Raw genomic sequence first — 23,921 nt, 5'->3', positions numbered from 1 at the left:
CACCTCACAGCCATAAAACACATAATAAAAACACCTCACAGCCATAAAACACGTAATAAAAACACCTCACCACCACGAAATTAAAAACACCTCACAGCCATAAAACACGAAATTAAAAACACCTCACCACCACGAAATTAAAAACACCTCACAGCCATAAAACACGTAATAAAAACACCTCACCACCACGAAATTAAAAACACCTCACAGCCATAAAACACATAATAAAAACACCTCACCACCAAGTAATTCAAAACACCTCATCACCAACTAATTCAAAACGCCTCACCACCACATAATTAAAAACACCTCACCACCACGAAATTAAAAACACCTCACCACCATGTGATTTAAAAACACCTCACCACCATGTGATTTAAAAACACCTCACCACCACGTAATTCAAAATACCTCACCACCACGTGATTCAAAACCACCACAACGTTATTAAAAACACTTCACAACCACGGAAACAAAAGTTTGCGGGAGTCGTTAAGTGAGAACACAGACACTGCCCAGATATGTAGATATATAGATAAATGACTGTACCCGAGTTGCTGTTTTGTCATGGTTTAAACCAATCATAATTCAAACAATTATTTTGCACAAATGTATTTGTAATATACGTGATATCACATTTTATAAACAATTGATGTTGAAAAAAAAATTCCCCCCCCCCCCCAAAAAAAAAAAATCGAACATTTTTCAAAAAAAATACCCTTAGGACATACCGACGGGAGAGATATGTGCATACCAGAAGTTTGGTACGATTTCACAAAAGTTTGAGAAAGTAGTTCAGTGACAACACAACACAACACAGGACAGGACAGATACTGCACAGATATATATATATATATAGATAGTCATGGCCATAAATATTGGCACCCTTGCACTTTTTTCAAATAACTCACAATTTTCTCTATAAATAAGTTTAAATTGACAAAAGTATTTGGTCTCCACAATTCTTTATTTCTCTGTTAATATTACAGAACCTTTGTTTTTGATTCAGAACTTAATATATCCTTTTAAATCAGAAAATAAAAATAAATGGCATTGACAAAATTATTGACACCTTAACTTAATATTTGGTACCACGGCCTTTGGACAAAATAACTGTAGTCAAGCGCTGCCCATAGCCATGAATGAGCTTCCTACACCTCTCTCCTGGCAGTTTGGCCCATTCTTCTTGTGCAAACTGCTCCAGTTCTCCCAGATTCGAAGGGTACCTTCTCCCAACTGCTGTTTTCAGATCTCCCCACAGGGGTTCAATGGGATTTAGATCTGGACTCATTGCTGGCCACTTCAGGACAGTTCAGCATTTTGTCTTGAACCATTCCTGGGTGCTTTTTGAAGTGTGTTTGAGGTCATTGTCCTGCTGCAAGACCCATGACCTTCGACGGAGACCCAGCTTTCTGACACTGGGTTGAACATTGTGCTCCAAAATGCCTTTGTAATCTCCTCATTTCATGATGCCATGCACACATTCAAGGCACCCAGTGCCAGAGGCAGCACAGCAACCCCAAAACATCACTGAACCTCCTCCATGTTTGACTGTAGGGAAGGTGTTCTTTTCTTTGAAGGCTTCATTTTGTTTTCTATAAACATAGAGATGACGTGCTTTACCAAAAAGCTCTAATTTGGTCTCATCTGTCCACAGGACATTCTCCCAGAAGGATTTTGGCTTGTTCAGGTGTGTTTTGGAAAACTCCAGTTGGGCTTTCTTATGTCTCTCTCAGCAGTGGGATCTCTAACCCTGGATCTCCTAACCATAGAACCCCTTTTCATTGGGTTGGGGACGGATGGTGCGAGTTGAAACCGCCATACCTTGTGTCTGAAGGTCATCTTGAATCTGTTTGGCAGTTGATCGAGGTGCTTTCTCCACCATTCGAACAATCCTTCGCTGCAATCTTCGATCAAGTTTTACCTTGCTACCACGTCCAGGGAGGTTGGCTACGGTGCAATGGGCCTTAAACTTCCTGATAACATTGCATACAGTGGACACAGGAACATCAAGGTATCTGGAGATGAACTTGTAGCCTTGAGATTGTCCATGCTTGGCTACAATCTTGTGTCTGACCTCCTCAGACAATTCTCTGGTTTTCTTTCCTTTCTCCATGCTCATTGCGGTACACACAGTGGCACAAACCAGCAGAATGACTCCTTTTCTCCATTCAAACTGGTTGAATGAGTGATTTTTATATTGCAGGTACCTACAACTCACCACAGGTGAGTTCAATTCCAAAGTAAAGGAGAATCACCTGCTTGAAATTAAATTATTTTAACAACTTCTAAAAGATGCCAATAATATTGTCCAGGCCATTTTAGGATTTCTGTGTGGAATAAGCTAAGATTTCGTAATTTTTCAGCTTTTTTGTTTTGTTCCACTGCAAACCAAAGAAATACATATGTGGATCCCAAAATATTTTTTAATTTCAACAATTTCCTGGACACAGGAACATCGCCACCCCCGCCACCCCCTACCTCACGGTCCTCAGAGGTCAAATCTGACTTCCCTCCACATCTGAAAATAAACCTTATGGTATGCACTAACTATGTTAAACATTTCATGCTTTTCTCATAAAATGCACAATTTTTGTGTTTATCTGCTGCACTATATTTTCTACATCTCCCCTTGTTAACCCCCTTGCCCGCATTTCATCTTCCACCATCTTTAGCCAAGTCTTTCTCGGTCTTCCCCGTCCTCTATTTACACATCGTAACCCACAACTTCCAAGTGAAAAACAAATTCTACAAATTTCAGAAAATTAATTAAAAATACAAAATTAGAATATCTTGGTTGGACAAGGGTCCACCCCCTGAGATATAACTTGGTGGAAGCACATTTTACAGCAATTACAGCTGTGAGGCTGTTGTTGGATCTCCACCAGAAACAGCGAGTCTCCAACATAACAACAGAGGTGATTGGTGGTCTATTTGAGAGTGAAGTATATTGGAATGGCTCCGTAACTCACCGTTAAATCGGTCTCGAGCTCCTCATAAATGGCGGCAACTTTCTCCTCCCGATCAACTATGTCTGTACTAGCTTGGTGCAACCGGATTGACCATTGTGTAAATTCCGTCTCGTCCAAAACACGCATCGCCACACAGAGGGTGCGGAGACCGTTTCCGGCAAAGATCTGAAACAAGAACATCAGCAAGGGACCAGAGCTGTTGTTTTACAACAACACATTGGAGTAAACGACGGTCCTTTTTGTCATTTTCAACCACAATCTCATGTCCAAACCACAATGTAATCCACCCCTGCCTACCCACTCCCCTCCCCACCTCTGCCACTCCTCCCTCCCCTCCGCCACCCTCTACCGACTCCCCTTCCCACCTCAGCCACTCCTCCCTCCCCTCCGCCACCCCCTACCCACTCTCCTACCCACCTCCGCCACTCTTCCCTCCCCTACCGACTCCCCTTCCCACCTCAGCCACTCCTCCCTCCCCTCCGCCACCCCTACCCACTCTCCTACCCAACTCCGCCACTCTTCCCTCCCCTCCGCCACCTCCTACCCACTCCCCTCCCTACCTCTGCCACTCCTCCCTCCCCTCCGCCACCCCCTACCCACTCTCCTACCCACCTCCGCCACTCTTCGCTCCCCTACCGACTCCCCTTCCCATCTCAGCCACTCCTCCCTCACCTCCGCCACCCCTACCCACTCTCCTACCCAACTCCGCCACTCTTCCCTCCCCTCCGCCTCCCCCTACCGACTCCCCTTCCCACCTCAGCCACCCCCCCCCTCCCTTCCACCACCCTCACCCACCTACCCACCTCCCCCCACGTTTGTCTCTCACATGCATATGTTCGGTGGTGATGGCTGCCAGCTGATCACTGCCTGCTTTCAGCCTTGGCAAGATGGAAGAGTCAGCTCCCTTGCAGTAAAGAACAAGCTTTCCTTCTGGTGTTTCAACTGTCGGGGTCCAGAAGAGTCATCATCATCGAGTGTTACATTACGCCAGGATATTTTGTCACCATTGGGCCGCACCTTTCAAAGAAGGCCACAGCACCTACATCTTTACCAGTGGGTTGCTGGTAAATTGTTGAGCAAAGTCCATAATTTTATCAAATTATTTAAAAACAAATGTGGTGACATGACCATTTCCCAATATATTGACAAAGTTTGAATGCGGATAAATATAATTAAACCAGATTCCATGTTAACAAGAAACACCTCTCTAAAGGTTGTTGAGGTGATGTTATTGGTGCGCACAACAAAACAAATAGTGGTGAACCGTGGGCTGCAGAGACCAACATGGTGTTTTACATGGATAAAATAATAGACCGATCAGACGGGTCTCTTCCAGCCAGATCAAAAATTCAGTCTTCGTATAGGGTTGAGAAATTGGGGCCTACATGAGACTTGGACTTTTTGTTTAAGTTAAGTGAACTTTGACGTATTTATTAATTTTTACATGGCCACCATGTTGTTGAAGCAGCTGCTCATTGGTCCACATTGGAAGACCTACCGACAACGCCCATGCGCCGCCTTTCGTTGGTGAAGTCCAGGAGAGCGACGACCCTCAACATCCGTCGCCCAACCGGTGCCGGCTCGTTCAGCTCGATGAGCTCGCGAGCGCGGGACTCAAATCGAAATGCGGCTGCTCGTGCTGCGTTCACTAGTGCTGCCTCATCTGGAGACTGTGCCTGGTACACCACATTGCCTGGCGGGTGTAGAGGGCATGGGGTCAGGGGGATGAAAGGGGCACATGTGAGACCCACTGTGCTATTACTACAAACAAATGTGTCATGTCTTTATACATATGCAATCATGATGGAGATCGGCAGCGGACGACATTTTCATGCAATAATTTGGTCTTTGTTTTAATTTTTATGCTCTGCCCCCGAAGGTGGTCGGAGGCATTATGTTTTAGGGTCGCCCACCCGTCCGTCCATCCGTCCATATGGGCTAAACCTCGTTTTTCTCAGCAACCACGTGTCCGATTGAGACCAAACTTTCAGGGTAGGAGCGACACCCATGTACAATGTTTTGATGATAATCGTGATGTCATAGATCACGTGGTATGACAGCCATCTTGGATTAAAGGCAAATATTTAAAAATATATTTTTCGGAAACCGAAGAATTGAAAAATTTGAAACTTGGCACATTGTCATGTACTACCAATGGAGAACAAAAGCATGATAATGGTGACATCATCAGTGAAGTGGTATACCAGCCATAAATGTTTTAATCGAATGCCTTATCCAAAAAATCTAAAATTGCATGCACATGATCTAAAACCCATTTGTATTGAACATTGAAATTATGATATCATAGGTCACATGGTTTGGCAGCCATATTGGATTCAACCTAAAACATTAGAAAAACATCTTCTCCCAAACCACCAAAGTGATCGGCTCGAAACTTTACGTGCGTCATCGACTAGGCATGGCAATTAAAAGTTGATCACGAAAATGTCATCAGTCACATGGTGTGGCAGCCATATTGGATTGAAGAAAAATATTAAATTGTAGCGGCTACCGCTGGGTTTTCACAATCGCCTTGCACCTATCAAGGACGCGGAGCGATCACCATGCCGGGCTCGTCCAGGACGCCCGGGCAGGCCCGCGCTCAACTTGCCAGGCCTCGGTCGGGACGCCCGGGCATGCCCGGGCATGCTCGCCCTCAACTTGCCAGGCCGCAGCCAGGACACTGGGCCACGCCCCCTCTCGCCTTTCCTGGGCAAACGCTCCGGGATAATATGTATATATATTGCTGCCTGATAAACGGGCTTTTCAGAGTGCCTGAGTGTTTGGTTTGATTAAAGCAACTCGGATGAATTCCAGCTTTTTGTCGCGTCCATTCTTCCGATCGACGTGGGAGTGGGAGCCCCAGCTCCTTCAAAATAATTATATCTCAGAAACCGCTTACCCTGTGGATGCAAAACTTTGCAAATATCATCCAACACCATGGCTGCATTTAATTTCAAAATTATGACGTCATAGCTCACGTGGTTTGGCAGCCATCGTGGATAGAAAAAATAACCTTATCCAATCAACACGAAACTTCACAAACGTCATCCCTACCCACCCATACATATGAGTGTACATTTTTGATGTCATACGTCAGGTAGTTTGGCAGCCATATAAGCGTGAAAGGCGATATTTAGAAAAAAAGAAAAAAAAACCCTCTATGAAACCGCCTCGCTGATCAATGTGTACTCGAGAACAGCAGAAGGAACTTAAATCAAACTTGTTTATTTTTAGGACAGTCAATGGGGGCATCTACCCGTTGTCACAGGCAGGGACTACATGGAGGCATATTGGTGACGCAGTCTAATTGCTCTAGTTTACAAGTCATCAGACTCAGTGGCATAATGTTTAGTGCGTCCGCTATAAGACTGAGAGGGCGCCGGTTCAAACTTGACCCTGGTCGAGTCATACTAAAGACTTTTAAAATGATAGGTGGTGCTTCTTTGCTTAATACTCAGCATTTAGAAAGGATGGAGCACTGACCATAGTTTGGCAACCATTGTGCATGCTGGATGAGCCTCATGGCCTCCCCCAGCATTTAATTCCTTGTGTGGGAACTCATATTTACATCCAAACTCACTTGTTTTTAGCATATCGTGTCCATGTCATCATGTTTTATATTAACACGTGGAGTTGAATCAAAAGCGATGAACTTCAGTCTCGAGCTGAGAGATCGGTCATGTTATACAAACATGGCGACAGAGATACTGGCAACGAACGACAACGGCACAAACTGTATTATCCTATACCCTTCTCATCCTGTTCTGCAACTACAGTGTGGCACAAAGCCAGTGCTCTGAAAAACTCCGTGACCTGCTCGTTCCACGTTCCTGCCTCGAACAACAGGGCAGCATCCATCTTGGGGGCATACTGTCAATGGGACACAATACAACAACATGGAAGTTGTTTCGGATAACATCATCCTCAGTAAATCTCTAATCTCTAACCTAACGTGTATTTGCTCACACGACGTTTCTCATGTTAAGGCCTTCACTTTACTACTTCTGTCATTTTATATACGATCCTATCAGTCTTACTTTGTCACCTTCCACAGTGTGCTCACTCTCCTGGTCGCTCTCCAAATTTCCTGCAACAATGTGAACTGTAGGTTAGGATCTATTGTTGTGTACTGGGCCTCAAACAACGTTTTCGTTTCTGATTTTAGACAAGACAATATATGCATTTATGTCTCAATCTTCAACGAATATAGTTTGGAGGAGAGTGAAGTCATCATACATTATGACGTCATGGCATCCTGCATATCTCCATGGACCAAAGATCACATGTTCATTACATTTCCTTCAGGATGAAGGGCCTATGACAGAGATCGCCACCTTACTCCTCCCACTGCCCTCGATGACACTAACCGTAAAGCTTTCCGTGCACGGAGCAGGCGATGAAACGCATGACGTTGCGCGTAAGGGTGCCCGTCTTATCAGTGAGAACACACGCAATCTGCCCGAGCTCCTCGCTCAGGTTGGTGCTGCGGGCGCGGGCTATCCCCGACTGCTGATCCCACATCCCCACGTCCCAGTATATGAATAAGCTTTGTCCGAAGCGGATTATCTCCATGCTGAGGGGTGGAGGAAGGAGATATAAGGCAAGGACGATCTCAAATAGTCATCAAACAAGAGAATGCGTTGAAATAGGTGATGTACGTCTCAAGTCGATTCATAATGATTGTGTCACTTTCTCTCAAGAGGAAATGCTTTCTGTAATATCAAAAGGTTAAAAAACAAAACATTGATTTAAAACAAAAAAAAAGTAAAAAAAAATTTAAATAAAAAAATTATTATTATTATTTTTAATTTTTTTTAATTTTTTTTTCCTTTTTTTTTTAATATAAAAAAAATTAAATTAAAAAATTTAAAAAACAACGCTGAGGGGTGGAAGAATGAGATATAAGGCAAGGAGGATCTCAAATAGTCATCAAACAAGAGAATGCGTTGAAATAGCTGATGTACGTCTCAAGTCGATTCATAATGATTGTGTCACTTTCTCTCAAGAGGAAATGCTTTCTGTAATATCAAAAGGTTAAAAAACAAAACTGATTTAAAACAAAACAAAAAAGGAAAAAAATTTAAATACATTTTTTTTAAAGTATTCTTATTTTTGGGATTATTATTTTTAATTATTATTATTCTTATTTTTTTATTAATAAAAAAAATTAAAATTTATAATTTAAAAATTTAAAAAACAAAACGCTTAGGGGTGGAAGAAGGAGATATAAGGCAAGGACGATCTCACATAGTCATCAAACAAGAGAATGCGTTGAAATAGCTGATGTACGTCTCAAGTCGATTCACAATGATTGTGTCACTTTCTCTCAAGAGGAAATGCTTTCTGTAATATCAAAAGGTTAAAAAACAAAACATTGCGACAAAGCTAAACAAATACACCTTAAGCCAAAGTCCATGGTTATGAAAAGTTTGTCAAAGCAATAGACATCCATGTTGCTAGGCCTGGCTGCAACAAGACCAAATTAAAAACAAGCACCCAGGCTCTAAGACCAAAATGCACTCTCTTAAAGGTACACCTGCTGTCCCTCTATGTTTTTATGTAAAAACAGGTAAAAATCCTGTAATAAATGATGGCTTGGAACAGTTTATTTGAAAGTACAGCCTCGTGAGTGTGCCAATGTCTGAAGCCTCGGCCTTGTGTCAAGTGTGTTATAGCTTCTTCATTTATTAAACATTCTACTGATGTAAGTGAATACTCATTTTACTCTGCGCACGTTGCACATCACATGCAGCGAATTTCATCTCCCTGCTCCTTGTATTTATTGTTGTTTTTAAAAAACGCTACTGTACACCACCCTTGAGGCTTGGTTTGTAAACCACCATCTACAATTCCAATACAAAAGACATAATTACTCTTTTATGGAAAAAGTTTTTCGAGTTTGTTTTATCCTCAAAAATAGACCCGTATTGAACACACATTCGTGGTAAAAGATTGGCCTTTAAAACCCACCCTTATGAAGGGAGACAGACATCTGTACAAACACCCAAACGGACATTGTATTTTATATGGTAGATGTTTTTTTGTTTTTTTACAAACACGAAAGTCAAAACACAACAAGCCTCTTTCTGCCCTCAATAATCACCAGCAATACAGAAATAAGCTCTAAAATGCCAGACTTTGGTGTCTGGGCCTACATGTTGTTTCACTTCACATTGCATGATGTGCATTTTTAGCAAGTTTTTGAATTTTACAGCCCAACATGTCATCGGTGATGTCAGACCCGAGTGAAAGATCAATGCAAGGAGAATAGGATGTGAGAAATTCTCACCAAAACTAGAGAATTTGCACAAAGAGAGAAGGGGAGAGGAAAGAGGAGAGCAGAGATCTCCCAAAAAGGTTTGCACAAGGACAATCAATGTCAACAGGAGTGCTTGGATCTTGGATATCACCAGCAAGAAAAAAAATAACATTCAAGAATGCAAGGCTAGTTTTGGTAGGCCTATACAACACCCCAAACTATTTTGGTAGGCCTATACAACACCCCCAAACTATTTTGGTAGGCCTATATACAATACCTGGTGTTGGCTTAGTGGTTAGGGTGCCGACTTGGGATCCTAGGATCCTGGGTTCGAATCCCGGTCGATCGCTAAATCAACGCCAGGTGGGTTGACTCAGCCCGTCATCCTTCCGAGGTCGGCAAATTGAGTACCAGTTCACTGGTAATTCTGTGTTTGTCGCAAGAGGCGACTAACAGGGTTGGCGGCAGGAAGGGCATCCGGCCATAAAAGATTGCTTCAAAAAGACGACTAAGGTGCGCAAAAAAGGCCAACCCCTGCTCTGTGGGGAAAAATGGCCTCTAAAGGTGGTTTATACAATACCCCAAACTATTTTGGTAGGCCTATACAATACCCCAAATTATTTTGGTAGGCCTATACAATACCCCAAATTATTTTGGTAGGCCTATACAATACCCCAAATTATTTTGGTAGGCCTATACAATACCCCAAATTATTTTGGTAGGCCTATACAATACCCCAAATTATTTTGGTAGGCCTATACAATACCCCAAATTATTTTGGTAGGCCTATACAATACCCCAAATTATTTTGGTAGGCCTATACAATAGCCCAAATTATTTTGGTAGGCCTATACAATACCCCAAATTATTTTGGTAGGCATATCCGAAACCCCAAATTATTTTAGTCAGCCTATACAATACCCCAAATTATTTTGGTAGGCCTATACAATACCACAAATTATTTTGGTAGGCCTATACAATACCCCAAATTATTTTGGTAGGCATATCCAAAACCCCAAATTATTTTGGTAGGCCTATACAATACCCCACATTATTTTGGTCGGCCTATACAATACCCCCAAATTATTTTGGTAGGCCTATACAATACCCTAAATTATTTTGGTAGGCATATCCAAAACCCCAAATTATTTTGGTAGGCATATCCAAAACCCCTAATTATTTTGGTAGGCCTATACAATACCCCAAATTATTTTGGTAGGCCTATACAATACCCTAAATTATTTTGGTAGGCCTATACAATACCCTAAATTATTTTGGTAGGCATATCCAAAACCCCTAATTATTTTGGTAGGCATATCCAAAACCCCAAATTATTTTGGTAGGCATATACAATACCCCAAATTATTTTGGTAGGCATATCCAAAACCCCTAATTATTTTGGTAGGCATATCCAAAACCCCAAATTATTTTGGTAGGCATATACAATACCCCAAATTATTTTGGTAGGCCTATACAAAACCCCAAATTATTTTGGTAGGCATATACAATACCCCAAATTATTTTGGTAGGCATATCCAAAACCCCTAATTATTTTGGTAGGCATATACAACATGACAAAATTATTTTGGGTGACTTTGAACACTTGTTACAAGGTTCATTCGGATGATTTTTTTTTTTACGGTAAAAATCATCCGAATAAACCTTGTAACACGTGTTCAAAGTCACCCCAGCATTCAAAGTCACCCCACTTTACGGTAGGCCAATGCGACACCGCAAATTCACGACGAACTGATGTGATGTGGTTCCCAGAGCTCACCTGACATACAACGAGATTGGTACGACTGTGTTAAGTATAATGATATAGGACCAGAACATGAGGAAACCCTCATAAACGGCGTTGTTCACAGATGGTTCGGCAGGGAGAAAAACGTGAAATTTTTCTCCAAAATTGACATCCCAGATCGTGTGTCCTATCGCGAGAATTGTGCTCATCGTGATCAGAAACACAAAAATCTGCAAAAACATCACACACGTACATCACTCCATCAATGACCGACTCAATCAGACACAAAGGTTATCCAATGGACCTGGGACCTTGAGAGTGCAAAATCCAGCGGAAGTTCAAGATCAAAAAAAGTTCTCAAACTAGAAAGTGCAAGCAGTCAAGACAGACGGCTCCAGGAAGCAACAACAACAATCACCACCACCATGTCGTTCAATGCAAAGATGATAACAATTATAATGGTCAAGATCATTGGAATGTTCTTCAATACTTACACACAAAACCAAGCGGTTCATCAAGTGGTCAATTGTGGTTCTCTTGAAATGAGACTTCCCGCTGTTCTGCATCAGTTTGCTGTCAGTACCTGAAGATTCATGGGAATTTATTTGAAATAATCGACTTTCTGAGGGCTTCCCTTTGCAAAAACAAGCCCTCCTCGTTCACTTGACTCCATGAAGGAGCGATTTATTCTTACCGGCATATATGGTCACCCCGAAGCACCAGTCGGTGTTCCGCAACATACAACCCCGCAGAAGGACATTATCGGAATTAAGGGAGATCTCGGTGTGTCCCAAGACCAGCCTTCCATTGAAACGATCCAATCGGTTGTTGGGTGGTTCGCAGATCACCATGCCTGGGGTCCACAAACTCGCAGTTATGGCGGATGAGTAATGATGTCATATGGTTTTCTATATGGGGTATTTATCATGGTACTGCGTTTACACCACTGTGTGAGATTTATTTTATTTTTTATATCAATGTAAGGTGTTCATTGTGCAGGATGTCGTTACCGGTGAACGTTGAAAGCTTCGCGACATCGTCGCCAAAATCTGCAGTTGTCTCCAATGCTTGTCTCGCTTTCAAGTTTGTTTCTCTGCAAAGATGAATTTAGAAATTAAATGAACTTTCCAAGACCTGTGGTGATACGAAGTAAACGGGGGAGGGGGTGGAGGGGCAGAGTGTTTGGGGAAGCAGGGTGGTAAATTGAGAACCTTTAAAAGGGTAGTAAGAGAATGTTAGGGGGAGGGTACGAATGATTGAAAGTTTGGGAAGAGATGGAAACAGGGGAGGAAGAATACCAGGTGGGGATAGAATTCCACCTTCTTTGGCTAGAAGAGCATGGGAGGAGTCGATTTGATTATATAATCCTAACCACTTGAGGTAATACATACATGTATGTATATATATATATATATACAGTATATATATATATATATGTATATATATATATATATATATATATATATATATATGTATGAGATGTGATCCCAGTCTCAAATCCCATATTATACCGTGTCATGCCAAAGAGATAAAGATAATCCCTCATGTTAAGGAGACTTGTGCACTCAGATCATTTGTGTAAAATCCACCTGTTGATTCATAGGTAAACAGACTCACCCATCCAGCTCAGCTGTTTCAAGGTAACAAAGACCCAGTGACTCACTGCTGCTCAGAAGCAACAGATCTGCCTTGGGATCACCAACAGAGTTGGTGAGGGTGGAGGAATATATCAAGAAGAACAGTTAGCTGAATAGAACATTTGCCTCATTTGGACTTTCCCTGGTTTATACCTGTGTTGAAGTCTATTTTTTTACTTTTATCAAGTAGTTAAAAGTAGTCTTGGGGTAGGCAAGTAATTCATTCATTCATTCATTCATTTCGGTTTATTGAAATAATTAAACTGGACAAGGCAGTTCGAAGACTTAATAATTATTAATTATAATACAATATATACAATATATACAATAATATATACAATAATATAATAATATAATAATATAATATACAGACTTGGCATTTAATATGGAATTTTTTTTTTTCTTGACGGGTTTACTTTCTTAACTCAGTATATCAATCTGGTGAGTTTCTTTTACAATTTGCTGATTTATTTGTTAAAAGAACCATGTCACTGATTGTCTGTCGCAGCAAGAAGTCAACAACAGGATTATATCACAGGTGGCGTGGCAAAATGTACGTACAGGTGCATTTGATGATTGGCTTCACAGTCGGGTACACAAGGGTTGTTGCGTTCTGTATTAGTGGAAAACAACTGCTGCACGTCTCCAAAAGTTATTGCCGCTTCCTCTGGAGATGGTCCGTCAACTCGACAATGCTCTTTGTCATGGAGTGGTGGCTTTACGAAATTACGGCATGAAACAGCATGCCATTGCTCGGTAGTATGGCATCACTCAAGGTCAGGTGTCAAAGATCCTGAAACGAAATGCTCAGAGGGGTGTCCCTACTCCAATACCGAGGCCAGGACGTCCTAGCAGAACCACAAGGAGGGATGATCGCCAGCTGCACCGGTTAGTCCGCAATGGCCGTACCAAGTCAGCTAATCGGCTTAGGGCTGAGTGGCAGCAACTGACAAATGTGCCTGTATCCAGAAGGCTAGTCAACCAACGACTGGTTCAAGCAGGCTATCGTGCCAGGCGTCCCCTGAGAAAGCCACGCCTGACCAGACAACACCGCCAGCGCCGATTGCAGTGGGCCAGAGAGCACCGTCAATGGCAGCCAGGACACTGGAATCATGTGATCTTCAGTGACGAGTCTAGATTTATGGTCCATCGTCAAGATGGCCACGTCCGAGTGCGCAGACAAGTGCATGAAGGCTACAACAAAGATTGTATAGTGCCAAGAGTCCAAGCTGGAGGTGGTGGGGTGACCGTTTGGGCTGCTTTAAATGCAGGGGGCAAAACTGACCTGGTTGTTCTGAATGGAAACCTGAACCAGTTCAAGTACAGGGCCATTCAGGAAGAAACATTGCTTCCATTTGCTCGTGCAGCCTTTCGAGGAAACTTTGTCTTCCAAGATGACAATGCACGGCCTCATCGTGCTCGCATGATCCAACACTTTCTTGCTGACCGTGGTGTAGAGCATATGGAGTGGCCTGCCATGTCCCCGGATATGAATCCGATAGAGAACTTGTGGGCAGAATTAACGCGTCAAATCGACCACTGGGACCAGCAGCCGACCTCTGTGCATGAATTGCAGCAGGCTATTGTCACTGCATGGCAAGCGATTCCTGTCCAAACCTTGGCAAATCTCGTGAACAGCATGCCTCAACGTGTACGTGCTCTCCTGAATGCTCGTGGGGGTTACACGAATTACTGAACTGTAATTTTACTGTCCGTAATCCCAGTCATAATTTAACTTTTGTTTTTGTTAAAAAAATTTTTGGCTAATGTGCAAAATAAAGAGATACTTCTGGAAAATGTACAGAAGTTTAACACAGTACTGTCCATGAATTGAGTTCGATATCAGTTTACATCACTTTCAAGGATCAATTTATTTGTTTCGAAATGTCAAATGTGGTTTTTGTTTCTTTTAAAGGTCACATTAACAAAATCTAGAATAATTTCAACATAATTCCAATGAACTTTTGGTTCTAAGACATCTTGAAAAGTAAGTTCACCCCCACAAAAAAAACATTCCATATTAAATGCCAAGTCTGTATAATAATATAATAATATAATAATAAATAATATAATAATATATACAATAATACAATAATATAATACTTAATAATAAGACAAATTATTTGTCAAGTTTACAATAATAATATATAACAAATTCTACCAACAAAATATCCTAAAATAGCAGAAAAGTAAAGAAGATCAACAAACATATTATGCATGTAATTGATTTTATGCATCGACAATTTTACATAACAGAATTAAGCATTTGAGTCAAAAAAGGAATTGTTGAATTCTTGTATCTCTAGTCTTAGCTAGGTCAAGATGTTGAGCATTCCTGAGTTGCATATTATATCGAGACACAGATTGTCGGGTAGGAGGAAGAATGTCATGGTGATGATCACATTTTAAAAGACCAAGAGCAAAATGCAAGAGAAGCTCATTCCTGCGTTCGCTCAACAACTGTAAACCAAAATGACAAAGTTGTTGCGCAAAGGACTGAATAGAAGGGTACGCAAAAAAACGGAGTGCACGCTCCTGGAGTCGTTCAATCTCATCACATACACACAGACCAACCGCTCTCTTATATAGTAGATACATTCAGGTGTGCAGGTATATATTATATTGTTACGGATCTCTACGTCGGCCTTCTTCCCCTTAAGAAGGGGGGATTAGTCCCCTTGTTCGTGACTGACCGACGTGAGTCCTGACGCTGCACAGCTCCCTCCGAAGAGGCAGGGGCGCAACCCCGTTCGCGACCGCGGACAGATGTTAATTGCCGAGCGGTTTAGCAACCGCGGCACGAACTATTAACAAGTAACTAGACCCGATTCTTGTATGTTGGCCAAATCGTGCCACAGGTTTTCAATGGGGAAATCACTAAAGCGACCGGACGAGCATGAAGAAGAAGGACAAAGGTAGGAAATACAAATATAATTTATTACCAATATTTACAAGTCAAAAGAAACCAAGGAAGGAGGAAGAATACGAAAATAAAGACAGAAAGGAGTAAGGAGACACAGTGCAAATATGAACTTATACAGACTTACTTAATAAACCCCAAGACAACGTGAAGGACGGACAAACGGGCAGACTCACACGATGGATGAAGGCAGGAACGAATGGCAGGAACGAATGGCAGGAGGCGGATGGCTGGACGGATGAGGTGGGATCTCCGGGCGGGAAGGATGCGGGTCCGGTCGGTGTGTGCGCGACGTGAGCAGCCGCCGTTAAAGCTCAATGCTGCGGCGTTCAAACTGCTGTGCTCCAAGCTCCGATCGTTCAAGCTGCTGTGCTCCAAGCTCCAATCATTCAAGCTGCTGTATCCGACGCATCCCTCTCACCACCTCTCGTCGGGGCGTTGCGGGACGGGTTATATAGGCCACACCCTCGAGCCTACGCGAACGTTCTCTCCACACCCTCTCAAAGCCAAACCCCTCGTTCTTGGTTGGTCGGCAAGGGCTCTCCTGGCTCCACCCTTCGATGACGAGGTGGAGACACGCCTTTCTTCCTCGACTCGACCGCGTGCTCAATGGAGGCAAATGCAGCAAACCTGGCACTTTGAAGGTGCCATGGGGGCGTCGGAGGGACCTATCTTATTTAATTGATGCAACGCAATGAATTTAGTGGACCACAGAGCCTTATACTGACATATATTAAGGACATAACTACCGAGGGGAAATCTATGATTGGCTACGTGTGTGCGATGGATTAACTAAGGGCGACCTCTGATCTTTACAATTGGAGGGTGATATTTACAGGGAATATTTACAACACACAAAAGGGTATATTTTACAACAAATTACACACAGGATTCTCAAATCCTCAACAATATATATGTGGATGACTCAAGGTGATGGTGTTGCTATGGTCTGCATCAGCAAAGCCAGGTAACCACTCACCGGGATGGGCTGGTTGTTTTCTAGCTTGATGATGTCACCCACTTTGATGTCCATCCAGACGTGCTGCCTAAGTCTTCAACGACACACGTGGACAATAAACCCCATGCAGGAAGAAAATGGCAACAGAATTCCAAAAATGAAATCACAATATGTCATACAAATCACATCAACTTTTGACCCATGATCCATTTGAGCCAACACAATTTGAGATGTGAAACCCTGAATGTAGATATTATTTAAATTGTGATAGAGAATGAAGAAATATGGAGGAGAGCAGCCAGCCAATCAGTTGATCCTACAATATGAGAGTGGTTATGGTGAAAGTCACACTTTTGGCAACATCTGTGATTACGTGTGACATATTGTCTCCCATCTTGGAGTCCGACAAAATGGTGATGGGTAGCGAACTTACCTCGTCTGGGCTTGATTCCCGACCTGGATCTAAACTGTCAGATTGGTGTTTCGCAGACACCGCAAGGTGTCCTCAGATGGAGGTTGAGCCAGAGGACCAGTCTGGCAGCACCTGTCCTTGATGGACATTCAACATCTCATGGTGTCTTTCAGTAAGAGTGGACGAATTATTGCTGGCACATGTATTATTTTTTTGTATACATAGTCGAGGCTCATGGAAGAGTTAGCACACTGAACGGATCAGGATGTAACAGACAAAAACAGGATGCAAAACATATATGCATGGAAAAGGAAACTCCAAGGAGGAAAAACTGCAAAATTTGGAGAAGGGATTTGGTAGGGGTGGGGTGGTTAACGAGGGAAGAAAGGATCATGGTTTGGGATTGGGGATGATCTGAGATGGCGGTGAAAAGCTGGCTTGAAGACCTGGAGGGAAAAATGAGACTGAAAAGAGTGTCGAAGTTGATTCCACAGGCAGGAAAAAAAAAGATTAGCAAATGAGTGGAAGTGACCAGTGACCCTGGATTTGGATAGTTTCACCAAAAAGGGTTTGGTGGTGGACTGTGCGAGCCCTGTAAAAACCTGAAGGGGGTGGAGGAGGGAAGTACAGAAAGAGCAGAGGGTGCAAGACCAGAAAGGTGACGGAAGAAGACAAAGAGACTACCGACCTGTCTGTGATGGCGAATTGGTAACCACAAAGACTCAGATTAATCATAGGATATTTCAATATTCTTGAAGGCCTTGGTTTCCACAGCATCAAGCTGAGCAAGATGTGAGGCAGGGGAGTCAGCCCAGAGGGGAGAGCAGTACTCTGAGCAGTACTCCTGTGTATGAAATCTTGTAGATGGATAGGAGTTCAGATGTACCAAGGAAGGACTGCCCAGTCGGCAGCTAGTTTTGGAGGCCAACATTGAAATGTCGTTTGAATGACTCATCGTCCTCAAGAGATTCCCAGATGGTCTTTTTGGAGAGGGATAGTGAGTTTGTAAGATGTGTCGAGATTGATGGACATACTCCAAAAACATAGCGTTTGACCTTTCTTTCAAGGTCTAAAGAGAGGGAAGAGGCTGCAGCCTGCCTGTCTAAAGGATGAGGGATGTCACGGTAGAGGTTGGAGTCATCAGCAAATATATAAAGGGGAATTTCCAGAAAGTCGGAGAGATCATTGATGAAGATCCAGACGAGAACTAGGCCCAGAACACTGCCTTGGGGGCATTCCAGCCTTGACAGGGAGAGGAGATTAAATGAGTAGGTTGAGAGCCACACATTGGCTACAAGAGTAGAGGAAGCCATGTGTGGAACTGGCCTTGGATGCCATAGGCACAGATTTTAGAGAGTAAGGCAGGATGCCAGACTGCATCAAAAGCACAACATAATGTCCAGAGAGATGGCCCTGATCTCTTATCTGACATTGAGGGCCTCCATCCATCGTTAGGTGAGTAGAGGCAGCATGTACAAGGTAGAGTGACCTGGACTGAAACCAAATTGGTGATCTGAGATGAGGTTGGCAGAGAAAAGGAAGGATTTCATATCAACTGATATGAACCAACTGGAGCAAAGGAAGTGTGGGAGACATTTGTGGGAAAGTTAGTCATCACCAACTCCAGAAGGGAGGATTTGCCATTGGTGGAAATCCAGGCTGAAACATTCACAGATTGAGTCAGTCCCATGGAGTCACAGAAGTCTTTTGCTGAAGTGTCATGGCTGGTGGAACCAATTCTCCAACAGCATTTACATTTCCATAAAGCGTATGAAAGTGTAAGTTTCATCAGAATATCATCATCTTCCTCATATTTATGATTTCACCCCTGTCTGTTAACCCTTTGAGTATGGATGACGTCCAGTGCCGCAACCCGCGAAAAAGTTTTGTGTGCGGATGACGTTACTACACGTCATTGGCTATACCTATAAATAGATCGTCAGTATGTGGTTGCATTCCCGTACCAAAATGCCAAATTAATCCCGTACCGGGGGTATTTTTATCAAAAAAAAAATCCCGTACTCAAAGGGTTAATTGCAAAATCGAAGATTTTTCAAGTATCTTGGTCGGTCGCCTTTGTTATTCTGTCTGTTTGTTTGTGTGTCACTTTCCTACAGGCCACAATTCTAAACTGATCAGAATGAAACCGTACCAAGTTGTTGGCGTAGTCACAACTGAGAAGCCCATTGATTTTGAGGTCAAATGTCAAAGGTCATCTTGAGGGCAAATTTCTAAAATCGTCATTTTTCATCTGATTGATTTGAAAGTTGAACAGCATTTACATAGTGCATCACTGAATTGAGAAACCAACCATTTTGAGGTCAAAATGTCATCTCAAGGTCAAACTTCTAAAATCATCAATTTTCATCTGAAAAATCATCAATTTTCATCCGATTACCTTGAAGATTAAAGAGCAATTTCATACTGCATTATTGAATTGGAAAACCAACTATTTTTGAGGTTAAAAGGTCAAAGGTCACCTCTAGGTCAAACTTCTAAAATCAGCAAATTTCATCAGAAAAACCATGAATTTAACAGGCCTGCGGATTTCACGGAAACGATCGTTACCGGTAGCGTGTCGGTAACGTGATAGCAAAAACACGGAACCGAAAGTATGTTTCCCATCGCAGAAAGGCAGTGTACGGCAAAAAGATGGAGTATTTACCTTCACGTGTGATTTTCAGCTGACTATTTTAGAAGTTGAGTTTTATTTCCAACAAAATTATGCCGGCAAAGCTCAAATCTCAAAGTACATGTATATGTTACCTGAAAGTAGAGGGGCCAACAGTTTTCAATGATTTCGGCAAGACGAACATGCAATTCGGTCAAGAAAATCTGTATTGAAATTTATATTTGAAGTCCTACTTTGATATTATACGTTTGATATTACTTAAAGTTTATAGGACACGCTTTTAAATACGAACTTTTTCACGTTGTTCCGATGTATTATATGGACATGGGACTTGCGGAACATCGCACAGTTTGCAATACAATCCATTTATTGTCCTATGACCTTTAGGTTGTTACACCGAAACTTATGGAAGTTGTACTGTGTTATTAAACTGTTCAGTTTGACTTGAAATAAGTATTTTGTTTTGATTTGTTTCTCTCTAATTCTGTGGTGGAGAAATTCTGAAAAGCTGTGAGTATCATAAACCTAATAATAGGGGAGGATCAACTAGTATGTAGAGTAGTAGTAAGCACAGTGCTATGCTAGACGCGGAAGGGTTCTCAAATTGTGCAGACCGAATAGAGGAGGAAGGGGGGTCAATTCGTTGTTGGTTTACATAATAGTTGAAGCATTAACGGTGTCCGTTGTCGTCTTGCGTTACAACTCATGAGACAGAAAATATTGTGAAAGTCAGTTCTAAAAAAATGGAGAATCATCGTATAACTTAAAATAATAACAAAACTTTATTTCATAAGGGTATACACAATCAAATTGACAGAATTTGCTCTTCCATGATAATAAACATCAACCTCAATAATGAACATGCGTTAATTACATTGCATACATGTAAATGACAGGATTTATTAACTGGAGACTACATTTTTAATTTTGTATTACAAATGTTTTGCTTTACAAATTCTAAAGGAAAAAAAATCGTTTCCCATTAGGTTTGGGCACGGAACCGGAATTTTGTTTGCCATCGGTTCCCATAAACTTACATCCCGGAACCGAAAAACGGTTACCGATGAGATCTGAAATCCCCAGGCCTGATTTACATCTGATTAACCTGAAAATTAAACAGTAATTGCATAGTGTATTGCTGAATTGGGAAACTAACTATTGTTGAGGTCAAGACATAAAAGGCCAAATCAAGGTCAACATTATAAAATCATCATTTTTCATCCGATTAACGCGACATTTGAACGGGAATTGCATATTGCATCACTGAAAGTGATCAATTTTTTTTTTTGAGGTAAAAAGGTCAAATATCAGCTCAGGGTGAACTTTCTAAAATCTATTTCCATCTGAAAAATAATCAATTTTCATCCGATTGACCTGAGTTTTGATTAAGATCGTCAATTTTAATCTTAATGAAATGGCCAATTTAATGTATCCATTGCAACGTTTTTTGGGGGGGGGGTGGGGAAAGGGTGGATTTTGTAATTATCGTGCTCTGCATGACATATTTCTTGTTTATCTGTTTGTCTTTGTGAGCAGGATATACGAGTATCTAAAAGTTATGGACGGATTCAGATTAAACTTGGTCGACAGATTGGGTGCGTGACAAGGACGAATTGATTAGATTTTGATGAAGATACACACATTCCAGGGTCAAAAATTCGTTTGTACTTATGAAATGACACAAATAAATACTATAGTGTGAAAAGACAGAAACAAAACAAACAAACAAAAAAAACTTACTCGCCATTTGACAACACTTGAGTCTTTCTGCTGTTAACCTGGTGATCGCTTTTATGACGAATCTGGAACAATAATGATGAGAGGGGGGAGGAAGGGGCATTGGTGTCAGGGAAGAAGGGGTAAAAATTAAATTCCACCATTTGTTCCATGTAACAGGTCGATGGTGACACCGGCATTCTTTTCAATGCACGATTGTTTTAACCCTTGGATGCAGTGATTGGGCCTCAGAGGCCCACAAGGTTTTTTTTGTTGCAAAAACTATGCTGTCCAATTTTTTTTTTTTATGAGCCTAATTTTCACGGACTTTCACGTTGTTACACAAAATTCAGTGACATAAATAAATAAAAATTTCATTCAGGCTCGTGGGAAAATCTTCATTCTTCACTTACAACCCAAAAATCCGACATGAATGCAGGCCTGAGGCCTTAGAGGCCCCGCATAAATGTTATTGTACTACTATGTTATATCATTATTTTCTTGATATGAGCTTCATTATATGCTCCGATAACATGGTTACAAATAATTCAGTGACCAAAATATTAAAATTTTAAAAACTTTACACGAATACATTTGTGGGGCCTTCGAGGCCCAATGGCTGCATAGGTGTAGGATTTTTGACAGTTGTGGTCATATACATTCTAAATAAAAGGATTAGTGAATCATATTTTTTGAGCAAATACTTCTCCATGAGCCTCAACTTTTTAGAGAAAAAAAGTTTAAAACCCAAGAACCAAAATTTATTTTGCAAAAAGAAAAGGAAAGATTCATTACATGTATGGGATTCTTCCAACTAATAGGATCAATGATTCACATTTTCTGAGCAAATACACATCCATGAGCATCGACTTGGATTGAAAAAGGATATGAAAGAATTTTATTTTATTAAAAAAAAAAAAAAAAAAACATTACACGAATAGATCCGTTGGGCCTCCGAGGCCCAATGGCTGTGTTTATGTAGGATTTTTGACGCCTGCATCTAAGACTCAAAGTCAAAATACCAAGGTCTGGGCTTCTCAGGGGACATTGAACACTAACATGGCCATCCCATGAGTGATCAGTCTTACAATACTGATCACAAATACATTGCTCGGCCTACAGGGGTCATGCTACCATTGGAGCATGTGAGCGAGAGGGAGAGATACATGTATCTTACATAATCGTCGGAGCCATCTTTGATGGCGGAGATTGCAAGGACTGCCACAAGAGGCACCACGGTCGTGTACCAGTCGAGGGATGAAATGATGGGCACCAGCTGTGATTGGCGGGAAGAAAGAGAGCGGTTGGGAAGGAGATTGGACTGAAAGCAAACTCCTTAGTTTTCACACTCTTGTCGCCATGCTACTTCAATAACCTTCAATTTAGAGCAATATTAAGGGGAAGAGCTTCCGGTACCGTCGGTACCGTACCGATAACAAACCTGCAGAATGAGTAACAGGAGGAAGTATATGTTCGCAACCCGCTGGAATTGTTCAAACAAATTCATCGGAAGAAAAGTGATTATGTTGTACTTTGATGTCTTTATGTAGTTCGTCTGCAAACAAGATAAATAAATAAACCACGACTGCACAGATTGACAACTTTTTCAACCTTTTAAGGATCACAGGATGAGGGATACACTGGCTTCCTGTATGGGTGCCAGCCCGATGGTCTGAATTCAACCAAATCTTTGTTCAAAGGAATTGAAGTTCTATGAATTGAAGGGTCAAGGTGGCAAAACAACCAATACAAAGTCGAGAAAAACTCACAAAGCACAAGATAACCGGAAGCTGCACTGACGAGAAGACTTCACAGATGTCACTCATGAACAGGATTCAGTGCGTGTTTACAACATTCACGGGAACGAGTACTATTGTCATGCAAATGAGGGAGACGAAATTAACGCCGATAACGAACCGGGCCTTGGAGGCCCGTAGAGTGTGAATCAGGGGTAGTGTTATGAATTCAACTTTTTCCTCAAAACCGAACGATTTTTTTTTTTTTTTTACAAACAACACAGGAATATGCGTCAGCACTTTATTGGAGTTTCCAGGAAAGGTCATGCAGATCAACGTTTTCATAATAAAGTTATTCCAAAACAAAAATCTGCAGGGCCTCCCAGGCCCATAGAGTGCATTGTCGGATTAATGTCATTTTATCCTGTTTATTTCAGACAATATAAAACAACAATTATAATCGTTTCGAAACACTAAAATTATCCAATGTGTTTGCAACAATATTATAAATTTCTGACAAAAAGAAAAGAAGAAAAAAATGAATTTTTCATCGGCCAGGGACAAACCAAAGTATTAATATTCAGTTAAAATAAGATCAAATTCACTTAAAATGATTTTTGCATTTAGAGAGATTCATACATGAAAGAAATTAAAAACAAAGAAAGAAAGAAGGAAGGAAGGACCCAAAATAGTACATGTAGTAAGGAGTACGATTGTACCTAACCCGAAACCTAACCCTTTTTTTCGTTTTCGGACCATCGGGCAGACACCCTTGTATGTAGGCCTAGTTCGTGTTTCAGCGTCGCAATACAGAACAAGAAAGAGCAATCAGAGATTGCAGACCCTCGCTAGGACATGTTTGTGCAGTTTGGTCCTTGGGATCCTTGGGGTCCTCTGGGTCTTTTAGGTCTTATGGGTCCTCGGGGTCTGAA

General features: G+C 41.6%; 1 protein-coding gene across 2 annotated transcripts in view; it reads right to left on the bottom strand.

Moving 5' to 3' along the window:
• LOC137427067 (phospholipid-transporting ATPase ID-like) overlaps positions 1–23,921 on the bottom strand; it is a 94,014-nt gene that overhangs the window by 62,050 nt on the left and 8,043 nt on the right. For both annotated transcript variants that reach the window (XM_078778715.1, XM_078778714.1), the window contains exons 4-18: positions 22,695–22,808; positions 22,431–22,529; positions 21,278–21,339; positions 16,515–16,587; positions 12,596–12,666; positions 11,989–12,071; positions 11,673–11,831; positions 11,473–11,561; positions 11,012–11,208; positions 7,343–7,548; positions 7,013–7,062; positions 6,725–6,845; positions 4,471–4,665; positions 3,799–3,914; positions 2,973–3,137 (exon numbers count right to left, since the gene is read on the bottom strand). In XM_078778715.1, the coding sequence (XP_078634841.1) occupies positions 2,973–3,137; positions 3,799–3,914; positions 4,471–4,665; positions 6,725–6,845; positions 7,013–7,062; positions 7,343–7,548; positions 11,012–11,208; positions 11,473–11,561; positions 11,673–11,831; positions 11,989–12,071; positions 12,596–12,666; positions 16,515–16,587; positions 21,278–21,339; positions 22,431–22,529; positions 22,695–22,808 (1,800 nt within the window). The remainder of the gene's footprint in view (positions 1–2,972; positions 3,138–3,798; positions 3,915–4,470; positions 4,666–6,724; positions 6,846–7,012; positions 7,063–7,342; positions 7,549–11,011; positions 11,209–11,472; positions 11,562–11,672; positions 11,832–11,988; positions 12,072–12,595; positions 12,667–16,514; positions 16,588–21,277; positions 21,340–22,430; positions 22,530–22,694; positions 22,809–23,921) is intronic.

This window comes from Myxine glutinosa, chromosome 5 (genome assembly GCF_964187855.1).
Source record: "Myxine glutinosa chromosome 5, kmMyxGlut1.1, whole genome shotgun sequence".
Lineage (NCBI taxonomy): Eukaryota > Metazoa > Chordata > Myxini > Myxiniformes > Myxinidae > Myxine > Myxine glutinosa.
Note: the sequence above shows the minus strand (reverse complement) of the source record. Positions and strands in the feature narration are given on the sequence as shown.